A 13,358-nucleotide genomic window follows, 5' to 3' on the forward strand; every position below is an offset into this window, starting at 1 on the left:
TCACAGTGGAAATGGGAGTCACCTGGAACGGAAGCCGTCGAGGCTCAAAAAGGCTTTTACTTGCTGGCAAATGCAGTGTGTAACCAGTGCAGAGTTATCATCAGTGTGATTTAAATAAAGTAAAATAAAGATTTCTATTTGTCTTCATTATGACAGTTAAAATGTTTTATTCAACTCCTACCCGCCAGTCACAGAGTTAAAACAGTTGCTAGTCAAAGGCAGTTGAATCCTTTTAGTGCTGAGAGAAATCCGTTTATTACCAACAGGCAACAGTATACATTAAAATACTGTGTACACGTTTTCATACACATTTGGACTTTTTTTAAACAACTGAAGCGTTTGTGTGTTGCACATGGAAGGATCTGCCAATCGGGAGCACGAAAAACAAAAATAAGTGTCGGTGATTTCCTCTCATCACGACAACACAACACACTTTGAACACGTTCTTGGGGTTCCTGGAGTCTTCTTGAAATTGATGGTGGCATTCTCAAAAGTTGTGCTGTGCATCTTGTCTCAGAGGATTTACTTGAAGAAGCACAGTAGCATACTTTATGGATGTATTTGAACATGCCATTTTCCTTGTCTCTTGAGTTTACATGCCATCATGTGAGCTTGCTGACAATGGCTTGGTTGAGAGAGTTCAGCTGATTTGTCCATTTGTCTAAAGCTGTGTAGCGAGCCCCTCCTCTCTTCTGGTAGTCCAGTTCTAGTAGCTGATTGACTTGGTCAATTCGGCCGTGGATTGTGCTGAGAAAAAGAAAGAAAGAAAGAAAGTAAGCAGAGAAGCCACACATGTTGCATTATCAAAATACTCTCCACACAGTTTAGTAAAGCTCTTACAATTAAGCTTTTCATTTCATTTATATATTTATACAGGAAAGGGATTAAAAGTAACATTGTGTTTAACAGTTAAAACTGGCCTGACTCAGCTAAAAACTGGTTTTCTGGTTTTCAGCAGGTTCCTGTTATGCAACAAAACACATTACAATGCAAAATAAAAACTAAAAATCAGCAGAGGCAAAACATCTAACCGTAGGCAGCTACATAGACATTGCAGAGTAGCGGACTGAAGTGGAGTTAGTAAAATGGGACATGGGATTTAAATCAGTGGCTGCACATCTGTCCTTCCATCAGAGTGTTTATATGTGTGTTTGAAATGTGTAATAGAGGTTATTGCTTTCATGTAGTATGGGATCTCGTTCCAGATCTCAGCGTAAGTGTGACAAAATGATCTCTGACCCTAATCATTTTTGTAAGGCAGTACAGGAGTAAGTGCATGCGAAACTGATCTAGTGACATGTTGCTGTCTTGTGTTGTGACATGGGAGAAGAGCAGTAAGTGTAGGATTGGAGATGTTTAAGGATCTGAAAATAGAATTTAATGGCTATATTATTTGTGTAGTTTTGAAAAGTTAGGGCTTTAAAATGCCAATTCAACAGTTCTCAATCTTCTTGTAGATACAATAGAATATTTGATCTGGCTGTTAACTGTGGGATAATGTAGTTAAGACAATGAATGACAATGAATGAGATAGCCTAGATATAAAATCCCCCAAATAATCCTGAAGAGTCCACTATAAAAAATATTTTTTGTCTTTCCAGTTGCTTATGCTTCCAAAATGAGTGCCATTAATTAAAAAACACTTGCGTAACACACTAACAAGCAACATATTAGAGCACGATGGCAACTATGAAAAAAAAAAATCAACATTACTGGTTTAAACATTTTTACTGAACAGCTTTGAGGAGATTATTTGGTGTTTTCACCTCCTAGTGAAAGTCATTTACATCAGAGAACCAGAACAGCTGGGACGTGAAGCTGTAAATAGCAGATTAATTTAGTACAAGAACATAGTGAAACTGTCGATTCATAACACCTGACTCTTAATGTCAAAGGATGCAAACTATGAGGAACAACAACCGTTTACAGGAAGGGAGCTATTTTTTTCTTTGACTTCTCGGCAGGCACATGAGGGAGAAACTTACTTATCCAAGATGCACTGCACCAGCAAACTCTCCACATCACACACATCAATGTTGAGCTCCTGAAACACAAAGAGAACAGACAAGATTCAACCTTATCTGTAAAGAAGTGTGTCAACAAGGAAGTGCAGAACACACTACATACACAGACTACATATTGCGTTGCAAAAGACCTGTGCATACAGTTTATAATGCAAGTATATAAACTAATAAGTAAATAAATGAACAAATACAGAGAATGTGTTGAAAAAGCATTAACAGAATACCATCCATGACAGTCATGTGTACGGGGAGATTAACCCAAGAAATACAATCACTACTTCCTTAATTCAATACTTAAACTCCTCTTGTTGTTATTTTCATCTAAGATACACCCTCAACTTTGCTTTGTAAATCCGCACAGCTGGAAAATTATAGTGATAAAAAAATAGCAATACTAGTGTGGAAAACTAATTTAGAAGAAAGCTACTGTAGAAAATAATTAACACAAAAAAACCTCGGTAAACTCTATTCAAAGCTATGAGTTGTCTGACATGGGTCTCAACATTGAGGTGGCTGACCCGGCAGCTAGCTGCTAACGGTGCTAAATTGATAAACTGTGGTTAACAACGGCAACAGAGCTGATGGAGTTAACAGTGTTAATCGAGGGGAGCTGGAGGGTGGGTTGCTACGCCATCCCGATATCAGCATATCTGTCCTGTGAGTGCAGTGCAAAGCCAACGCAATGAGCTAGTCGGTAGGATACCCACATGCACTGATATGCAAATGTAGCCAAACTGGCTTACCACAACAAACCACAGAGAAACTTGCCAATACAGAGTAAATAGTGGTTTGCTGCTATATTAATGCTATGAATGTCACATACAGAACCTTTAAGGTATGTCACTAAAACTCTGCCTCTGCTACCAACTGCTAACACTGCAAAGAGACCAAATCACCAGTTTTTTTTTTGACACTTGCACCTGGAAGATCGCGTTGTGCTTTCTTCCAATTATATCTTTATCTATCTTTTTTTCTCAATTGATATGACTGATACGGACCCATTAAAAAAAAATCCATTTACAAAGATCCAGACAAAGTAACAAGCCCATCAGTGCAAAATGAATGCCTAATAATACTCCAACAGAACGTGATCAGAGAGGAAAGATAACAGCTGAAGTCACTGTGCAGGACATGTTTCGATCACGTGGACTTACCTTAGAAATGAAAGGGATGTGTATTCTCGTGTACGGTTTGATGAGTTTGATAAGTACTTGAGTTCTAATGTTCCGCAGGAGCTCTGCAACACAACATTAACGATTAACTACACTTAAGAAAAATGTTATTCCAACACATTTATCACACACATGGACTGAAGTCACGTTCACCACTCACCCTCTATGTGCTCTCTAATGAAGGGGTCGTCCATTATGTTACTGTGATTTGTTTTCAAGATTTTCTCAAATTCAGTGATGTCATTGTTCTGGTAGGCGCTGTAAGGAAAAACAGTCAGTGTTGTTATAATATATATATTGTGTCAATGTGACCCTCACTGAGACTCTCATCCTGATAGCTGTCAAACACATTTCAAAATATCACAGTTTATGTAAACACTATTCTTATTACAGTTTCGGGTGTGCGTCCTTAGTTTCTTGTTTATGCAATAGAAGTGTCACATTTATGCATGGAACCTGAGGAATCTGACAAAGTGCCAGTTGTTTATGTAACAATGAGGACAAAAGAAAACAAACAAGGAAGCAAACGCAGGCTTGGGGAAGACAATAGTCATGTTCCATACTATATACAAATACTGTGAAATGTACACTAATGTTGACACGTCATTGTTTTGGCAAATGGTATAAATGATATCTAGAACTTTATTGTTGGTAATGTATAATTTTGTACTAAGAGGAAATACAAGGCATCCATTGAAAACACCAAACTGTTAGAACTAATATGCAACTGGAACACATGGAATGACAACCACAGCTGAAACAGTAAAGCATCTAGTTACAAGAGATGACAATACATTCAAAATATTATGGAAACATGTTTCATTTCCAGCACTCCTCATCTATTTTTATAGTTTCAGCCACCAACAATTTCACAACAATGTTGTTGTGATACGAAGATGCAGGGACACAAAGCACAGCCAAGTGCACCATGTACTGTATGCTGAGGGCATGCCGGCACCAGAGGTTGTGTCAGCTGAATATATAGTCACTGACTGAATTTTTAAACAGTGATGGAAAAATCTGAAAGCAATTTGTCATTTTGACAGATAAGAACACTGATGGTGATCTACTTTCAATTTAAGTAATTCACACCCCTGCCCAATTGGTGGCATGTGTCAGTAATGAGCTACCGCCTAGTTCAGTCTTTGATCTTACATGACCTCTTTGTCTAACTGGCTTTAGCCACTCTTATTAGTAGGCTATATCATGATTGCAAAATGTCACAGTAGCTAAGTGTCCAAAGTTTCTTTGCATGGTCATTGTCTCTGCTTATCTTTTCTCCCCATGCCCTTATAAACAGGTGTAGTGCTGCAGAGCACACCGGATAACAACATACTGCCTCTTTTTTTCTCAAAGTGAGGAAACAGAATGTTTGCAATCCGCATAATGTGGTTGAAATTCATATAGATCTTTTAAAGGCTGTAATATCCAATCATTTCTAAAGCATATGTCGTGAAAGAGGGACAATAAAAACAAAGGGATGTGTCAAAGTTGTTGTATTGTTTAAGTTAACTGGTTTACAATGCATTGAGTAACAGACAACATTCCACCTTATAAGCTGCTGGCAGCTGCTGGTAGCCTTTGAGTGGCACAGTGATTTCAATTAATTTTCTCAGTCTATAGCTCACTGTTAACTAGTAAAGGTGAAGGCAGTAAACATCCTTTCATTTTAGTTATATTTAGCTAATGTATGCAAACTTTCAACCATAGCAAGTGTTTACATAACCTTTGAAATGAGCCACATCATGCGTGCACGCGTCATAGTTGCAATGTAGTACTTGAACAAATAGCACTACACTCCTGCTTAGAAACGCTTGTTGTGTAAATTAAAAGAATAAAAATTAAATGCTATTTAATATGTAATATTATCAAGAAATAAAAATGACAGGTAATAATAGATTATGATGGAACTTTTAGATTATGTCCATCAAGATGACAGACAAAGAAAAAAATCTAACACAACCTCTGGCAAGCACACACGCACAGGGTGCACTTAAATAAAAAGTGGGATTCTGGAGAAGTCATTATCGCGCATAACAGGTGATATGTTAGTGACTGGTAACATCTCTCCATTCCTCTCTTGTAAAAGTCCTTACAATAACATACGGAGGTTTAGTGATGGAGCGGGATCTGAGTATAAAATTTGTGCATTAAAATGTTGTAATAGGTAGAAAAAACAGCCAAAACTATAATAAGAAGACGTTTGAGATAAACAAAGAACTAAAAAAAAAACATCACTGTATGCTTACCTTACTAAGTTTGTCATTGCTAAGATCTCCGGGTCATTTTTGTAGGGTTTGGCCTTTGGAAAAAAATATGAAAAGTTATGTCAGACACTGTAGCTTGAGTAAATGTCAACTGATAGAGGACAAAAACTCCAAATTCACTGAGTTGAATTGATAATTGAATTATTGTGATTATTGCAAAGACATTCTGGCTGTGCTTTATCAAAAATTAAACTTCACAAATTATGTGGCAACCACTAGTCTGCATCTCTCATGGTTTATATTCTTACACACAGTACATATTTTGTTATTAAAAGCAAAAATGTCAAAGGGTAACGATTACTTTCATACCTCTTGAGAGTCAAAAGGGTTTATTCCTGACTTCATCAGCATGTTGGCTAGGACCAGGTACTTCAGGCATGTCGTCCTTCTTGGGCTTCCGGACTCGTCATAGTTTTTAAAGGCCTCAAAGAAGTCTGTGTGAGCTTTCTCAAACTCACCCTCTCTCAAATGCATCTTCCCTCCACACTCTGGTCAGGAGCAAACAAGCACAGGTCATTCAGCAAACAGCTATGACAGTACATAGAAGTCAGATGTCAAAAAGCTTATCTATGAATGGGGGAGAGATGTACGCCACCGTACCTCGGATAACTCCCATTATGAGCGGGTGAGGAATGGCAGATTTAATGTGAAGTGACTGCTCATACAGGGCCTTCAGTTTCTTGTTGTTTTTCTGTGCTGTGTACATCTGGATCTCGAGAGCATAGATCTCCAACAGCTGCGTGCCTTTCTTCAGGTCATCCTCTCCATCATCTGTCTGTAGATGGAAAAAAAAAAAGAGCAACCAATTTCTATATGTGTGTATTGTATATACATGAGGAAAAAAACACATGATTTCTATTTCATTAAAGATACACTGCAGGGTTTTCCTACAAAACAACCTATAGACTCATACAGAAGTAATCCTTCTAAATCATGAGCTACAGCCCACTAACGGCAATTTTGGATGTTTATGGGTGTGTACCACCAAAACACTGCGGTCAGGCTTTATAAAAAGGAAGCGACAAGGTACCTATACTTTCACTTTCACTGGCGAGCATGTTTACAAAACTGATAATTCTGCAAAGCACACTTTTAAATCATTGGTTACATGTTTGAGAAAGAGCTGTTTCAACACAAGAATAATTTGGTCATATAAACTGAGATACTGACACTCTTTACAGATCATCTTAACAAGTTGAGTGGCCATTGTATATCTAATGAGATCTGCAACGTAAAACCTCTGATATTTATCAAACCAAAAAAAATATATTATTCCATATGCAGTAAAAAAAAAAAAAGATCTAGTTACCTGACATGACTGGTGAAGTTGCCTGAGGATCTTTTGCAGTTTTCCATACTCTTCTCTCTCTAAATACAGCTTCCCCAACTGTAGAGAGGGACAAAAAGAGCATGTTCGAGCATCTGTTTCACTGGGAAATGACGTATAAAAACTATCTGGAATCAGTGAAGAAAATCTGTGTACCTTCGTGTTAGTTTTAAACCACAGTCTGTCATTTTTTGCATCTTTCAAAGCCTCCAACGTGGTTTCGTAGAACTCTTGTAGCAAGTCCATCTAGTGATACAGGAAACACATTTCAGACAAATTTATAACACGTTGCAGTGCAAGATCCAACGTCACACTATTTGTAACTACCAGCTGGATTTTCCTCTGTTTCATATTGTCTACCCATACCTGTTTGGAGGTAGAGATGTAATCCAGAATTGAGTTGATGGACTTCTCTGAGTAGTTCCTGGTGACAGCACTTCTGATGTATGTAAGGAGTTGTTTGTACCTGTTCATCATCTCTGGAAAGTTGGTCTGTGGGGTTTGAACACACAGAAAACCACTCAAACACAATTCATGTGTGGTGTAAACAAATGATGTAACATGTTGCAGAGCCTACCAGTTTGAAGTTGATTTTGATCATCTGTTTCAGTGCTTTGAATCCCCATTCTCCTTTCTCTCCTTCAAGTTCCAACACCTGGATACATGATAAAACCAAAATATGCCAGTAAATATTGTGCTTTTTGATAGCTGAGACAAGCAGAAAGCTATAGAGGATGGTTTGTTTTTATGGAGTATCACTCCACCTTCTGGAAACTGCTGAGTGCTGCTTTGGGATCATCCTCCTTCAAGGCTTTGGAGTTGTAGTACTGGTTCTCCAGGTCCACATTTGGCTCTGAGTTACTGTCCTCTGAGTATTCCTGAGTTTAAACATACATCAAAGTTCATATAACAACATTAAGTTACAATATACAAGTTATATGTTTGCTAACAAAGCATATCAGAAATCCTAGGCTAGCTAACACAAAGGTAGGGGTAGCAGGTTGCCCCTGAATATTATTCTGCAAGTATGAGCCTTGAGCTAGCGTTAAGTTAGCTAACGACATAGCTCGCTAACTAGCCGGTCGGTTTGCTTTGCATGCCTGTAATGTGAATCTAACGACAGCGCAACGCATGAAGCCTTGGTTAGCTGTTCAGCATGGTTAATGTTTATTGATAGAAGCAAACTGCATGGTAGCTAAAGCCAACTGTCGTTAGCCAGCTAGGAAGCTAACGCTAGTCACCCGCTGTCAGTATTAGCCACCATGCTAACTAAACAGCTAACGTTAACGTTAGCTAGCCCGTACTGTGGGCCCTTCACTGTCAGCGCTCAGCGAACAAACGGCTAAAATAGAAGCGCAAAGTAAATAATTTCAGCAACAAATACCAGGTCGTAATCTTCTTCATCATCGCACATGAAATCGTCCTCCATGTCAGACATCTTGAGGGTCTTCCTTGCTCTTCTTCAGGGACAGTCAGTAGCCCGGCCTGTGCTGTGTTTTGCAGCGGTGGGGAGGTGGTGTGTCAGGGTGGCAAGAAGCAACAGCCGGGTCTCCGTCCAAAGATGGCGCTGTTGGATCACCTCAGATACATGAATAACGTTCACACTGTGAATGTTTCACCAGCTGCAGCTCTTTTCATGTTGCAGCATGACATGGCTGTATCAGATGGACTTTAAAACAGTGTGCTATAATATTTTAAAAAAGTGGTATAAAGTAACACACAAGCATGTGATGTGTAATATGTTTATAAAATGTGATGCATTATTACAGATCAACCTGCATTATGCACATACCTCTGCAAGAAAAATCAAATAATATATGATGATATAACACTGACAAGGGACATTGTGCTTCATAACAACAGCAACAAAATAACATAAGAATATGTTTTTACCAACTAACTGTAGGACTTTTCTTGCAGTGGAGTATTTTACATTGTGGTATGGCTACTCCAATAATACATACCACTTCTCACAGTACAGCTCTGCTTCGGAAACAGAGTTATTTGTGTAAGTAGTATGATGGGTCAAACCATAGACATGTAATTGTTGAGATATAATATAGCTCCTTTACATAATGTGCACATTTGTATGTATGTAGAGCTGTTAAAATACACACATATGTGACATGACTACCAATGTACCCATCGCTGACTTCAGTGTCTTAAGCCACAAAAACTGTGGGGGACATGACAAGCGGTGGCCAGGCTGAAGTAACCACACAAACACAAACACACACAACAGCCACCACCACCACCACCACCACCACCACCACCACCACATGTTACGTATCCAAGTGCACCAGGTTCATCTGAACCATTGGTGGTGTGAAAGGTTTTCAGACAAGGCTACATGACCGAAGCAAAAAAGAGAAGATTTTCTTCTGCCCAGGTGGAGTATATATAAATACACCAAATATCCAGCAAGATAAAGCTGATTGAGTCAGAGATGATTTTAATGACTTTGTATACTGTTGAGCATGTTAATCTACAACTACGCATATTTTATAACGTTTTGCATGAAGAAATTTTATCTGTAAAGTAAATATACTTGTCAAATAAATACAGAGAAGTGGAGAATCCCCCTCTGAATTGTAGAGTGTAAGTATTAAGTAGCAAAACTTGTAAAGGCAAGCACTTCAAAACTGCACTTATATACAATACTTGAGTGACTGCGGTGGTGGAATGCAAATAAGTATATTTACTGTGGGCCACTGTACTTAAGTACAAATTTGAGGTACTTGTGTTTCACTTGAGTTTTATCTTCCCAGGCCACTTTCTACTTCTACTCTACTACAATTTGAAGAGCAATATTGTACTTTTTACTCCGCTAAATTTATGTGATAGCTTTAGTTAGTAGTTACATAACAAATTAAGATTTTTGCAGTAAAACATGAATGAGAGAACAATAAGCAGATTAATTCAAAACAAAAAAAGCTCAACATGAGCTCCACCTCATCCAACTACAACAGTTAAATCCTGTTTGTAAATAAATGCATGAGAAATATTAATCTAATGATATAATTAATGTAAGCATAACAATCATAGAGGACATTTCTCTGCATCGGGTACTTTCTCCTTAATACTTTAAGATCATTTTCCTGGTTACACTTACATACTTTTACTCATGTAACATTTTCATTGCATAACATTTACTTGTAACAGAGTATTTTTACAGTGAGGTAATTGTACTTTTACTTTAGTATGGATCCGAAAACATCCTCCACCACTGAGTAAATGTATTCTGTTAATTTCCACTGCTGAAAATACCCCATGAACTCCAGTTGTGCGTGTCAGATTTCAGTCAGCCCCGTGAATCAGGTTCATGTCAAAAGGATTTCGTGACTGTTCTCTCAACAGTCTTGGCTGCCACACAGAGAGACCATTGGCAGCATCACATCCCTCTCCAGCCTCTCTGCCTCACTTGGGGAGTCATTCCACGCTGAACCCTGTGAAAGATTTTTTATTACGTTCCTGTTCCGAAAATTTACGCAATCAGCTTGTGTGTCATCAAGTTATGTGTCATAAGTTTATTTTAAAAAAAAAACTGATGAGTGTGGTTGAAAAACTGAAGTTCATCATCCTACGCAGTCAGTTTGGCCATAATATTTATAATATCCAGACATGAATCACCAACACCAATACTAGAGGGAGAATGTATTCACAGACTGAGCTATAATAACTTTAAAAGCATTAAGAATGTTCAGAATAATATTACTTGTGGGAGTGTGTGTGTACAAATGTGTCACAGACAGCATACTTTCTTCAACCATGTGATCTATCATGGGTGCACTGACAGAGTTATTGCATCTCTTACCTAAAGCCATACTGTGGCTGTCTACTGGTTTTTACAAAGAAACCAAAATATTCTAATTGCTCTGCATCAGCACTGGGATGGTGACCTGTATGTGCGTGTGTGTATGTGTGCACACTGTAGTGACATAATACATTATGTACACACCCATTTGTTGCATGCGTGAGATACAGCAGCGGTGCGTGTGCAGTGTCTGTCAGCATGTCATTAATTGCACTGGGTTTGCATCAACACAAAGACTTAACGAATGAGCAGCGCTTCTCTGCTGGAATCAACAACGCCAGAAAAGCTGTGGCTCTGAGACAAAAGACACATGGGTGTTAATACACCCCGATTTGTCATCACAACACCCACACAACCCTCTTCAAATTATATGGCAGCAGGCTTCTTCACATACCTGAAATACACCGTTATTGCCACAGACTGACTGATCTGTCAACACACTGACAATCTCTAAAAGAAGAAGGCATTCCTCAGCTGTGGTGGGACGATACCGCTGTGCTTGAAGGGCAAAGGAGGACCCTCCCTACCCAGCAGTGGCGCCCCAAGGGAGGGGCAAGGGGGGGCAATAGCCCCCCAATGCAATTGCTGTTCCCCCTCAACCATGTCAGCATAGCGTGTTGGGAAAGAGGCTAAGTAATGCTCCATGGTTAGGTAAAAAAAATTTGCAAAGGAACTGGCGTGGCCGTTTTCAGAGGGGTCCCTTGAATCCCCCCCTCAAAATATCTGAATGAAAATGGGTTCTATGGGTACCCACAAGTCTCAGCAGGCTTATTTGAAGAACACGAAGAACAGATAGAATAGATACATAAAACCTTAAAACAAGATAGTTGTGGAACTCAAAATGTTAACTATCAGTATTAGTCTAGGCAAATTAAATAATTAGTCATTCATTCATACATTCATTTTCCATAACCGCTTCTCCTGTTGGGAGTTGCAGGGTGGTTGGAGCCTATCCCAGCTGTCATTGGGCGAGAGGTGGGGTACACCCTGGACAGGTTCCCAGACTAACACTGGGCTAACATATAGAGACAGACAACCATTCACGCTCACATTCACACCTACGGACAATTTAGAGTCACCAATTAACCTGCAGGTCTTTGGATTGTGGGAGGAAGCTGGAGTAGCCGGAGAAAACCCATGCTGGGAGAACATGCAAACTCTGCACAGAGGGGCTCTCCACCCCGGGGTTCGAACCCCCCACCCCGGGTTTGAACTAGGAACCCTCTTGCTGTGAGGCAACAATGTTAACTACTGCACCACAGTGCCGCCCATAATATACTACAACAGCATAAGTGAATCCTGAAATTCACTTATGGTTTTTGATTTGGGTGTGCCACCCCAAGATTCTCAGAGGCCCCCCATGAAAAATTTCTGGGGACGCCACTGCTGTCCAAGCTTAACACAACTCTATCTCAGGCACCAACTTAGCGCCAAGGACTTATATTTATCCGACTGAGTCAGGGGGATGGTGTGATAAACACAGGTTCATCATGTTTAACCTTGCCATGTAAACCTACTAACCTTATTTAGAGATCCACAAGTGTGGTATTAAGCCTTATAAACACCTCTGAGCAGTCCCTCTCCTTTCAGATAATCTTTGATGATTCATTTGATAAAATTAGTACACTGATATTATTCCCTTGGTATCAATGTATACACTTGGTTTCATAAGCCGTTTAATTTTTGGTTGCCAAAAACAGTTTTATGCCGAACCTAATAACCTTAATAGAGTTAATATAATCTAATTTCTGACAGTTCCTTAAACATTAGACAAGAGTCTTTCATATATCTCCAGCATGGCATCTGGCAGCAAAAGCCTGTGTACCTCTCTCAGCAGGCTGCCTGCTTGTATACTCTACACAAATGGCTCTCACCACTAAAGTGCTAACACAAGGGTGCTTACCCTCGTTGTATCGCTGCCAACTCCCATGTAGATCATTACTCATACATGCACACAAATGCACGCACAGTCACACACGTAGATATTCATATAGTGTATATATATATGGTCTAATATACACACCTGCTTAATTATATGTGCCTCTGCACGCATGCTGTTAAATGTCCTGAGAATCTGCAGTTGCCAACCTTGTACAACCTACCCTTAGGTCATCATAGCAGCTCTAACTTCTCAACTTGTGCAAGATGCGTGACTAGCTTGTTTGTTTTTCTCTTTTTTTTTTGTTGTTGCTGTTTTCATTTTTACAAGGTATGTAGAAGCGTGTCTCAATTTTATGCAACAACTTCCATCAAGTGAGGCTGTTATTACAGATGAAATCCAACTTCCAAGAGCTGAAACAGCCACTGCAGCCAAGTCCACACGCACCCCACTCTGCATCACACGCTAGCATGCTGTGGTATGTGTGTGGTATGTGCTTTGAGTGGGGTATGTGGGCTGGAGTTTGAGGGTGTTGGGGTATAGTTTGTGTATATTATACATGTATGGAGGTTAGAAAAATACTACCCAGCGAACACTTTCATGATTTAAGACAAAACAAAGCTTGGCTGAGCTCATCGGGGCCACTGCGTTGTGGTTTGGGTTAAGGACTCCTGTCCATTTCAGATCAATATGCATTGTGACAGAAAAGCCCCAAATTAAAGGATTATTTCAACATTTTGAGAAAAATTGTGAATTCACTTCACTTTTATTTGGTTTTATAAAGCACTTGGTAACTGTGTTTTGAAAGGTGCTATATAAATAAAGTTTATTATTGTTATTATATTTGTACAGGAACTACGAAGCTGCAGCCAGCA

At 39.3% G+C, this 13,358-nt stretch overlaps 1 protein-coding gene across 1 annotated transcript; it reads right to left on the minus strand.

Annotated features, from left to right (window-relative positions):
- Positions 1-151: 151 nt before the first annotated feature.
- On the minus strand, positions 152-8,333 carry cops2 (COP9 signalosome subunit 2). The gene is made up of 13 exons (XM_050057236.1): positions 8,175-8,333; positions 7,555-7,668; positions 7,368-7,445; positions 7,157-7,282; positions 6,947-7,036; positions 6,773-6,850; positions 6,064-6,238; positions 5,773-5,951; positions 5,446-5,498; positions 3,357-3,454; positions 3,179-3,261; positions 1,986-2,044; positions 152-747 (listed from the first exon to the last, which is right to left on the minus strand). The coding sequence occupies exons 1-13, from the start codon at positions 8,226-8,228 to the stop codon at positions 603-605; spliced, it is 1,332 nt and encodes a 443-aa protein (XP_049913193.1). The 5' UTR covers positions 8,229-8,333; the 3' UTR covers positions 152-602.
- Positions 8,334-13,358: the final 5,025 nt, after the last annotated feature.

The sequence above is a fragment of the Epinephelus moara genome, chromosome 1 (assembly GCF_006386435.1).
Source record: "Epinephelus moara isolate mb chromosome 1, YSFRI_EMoa_1.0, whole genome shotgun sequence".
NCBI lineage: Eukaryota > Metazoa > Chordata > Actinopteri > Perciformes > Serranidae > Epinephelus > Epinephelus moara.

Bases quoted from the DNA above. Each gene is read 5' to 3' on its own strand.
- cops2 (XM_050057236.1), bottom strand. From the start codon at position 8,228: ATGTCTGACATGGAGGACGATTTCATGTGCGATGATGAAGAAGATTAC. The intron at 6,239-6,772 runs GTAACTAGATCT...TTCCATCTACAG, and splicing joins AACTTCACCAGTCATGTCAG to ACAGATGATGGAGAGGATGA. The intron at 3,262-3,356 runs GTGAGTGGTGAA...GTTGTGTTGCAG, and splicing joins CATTAGAGAGCACATAGAGG to AGCTCCTGCGGAACATTAGA.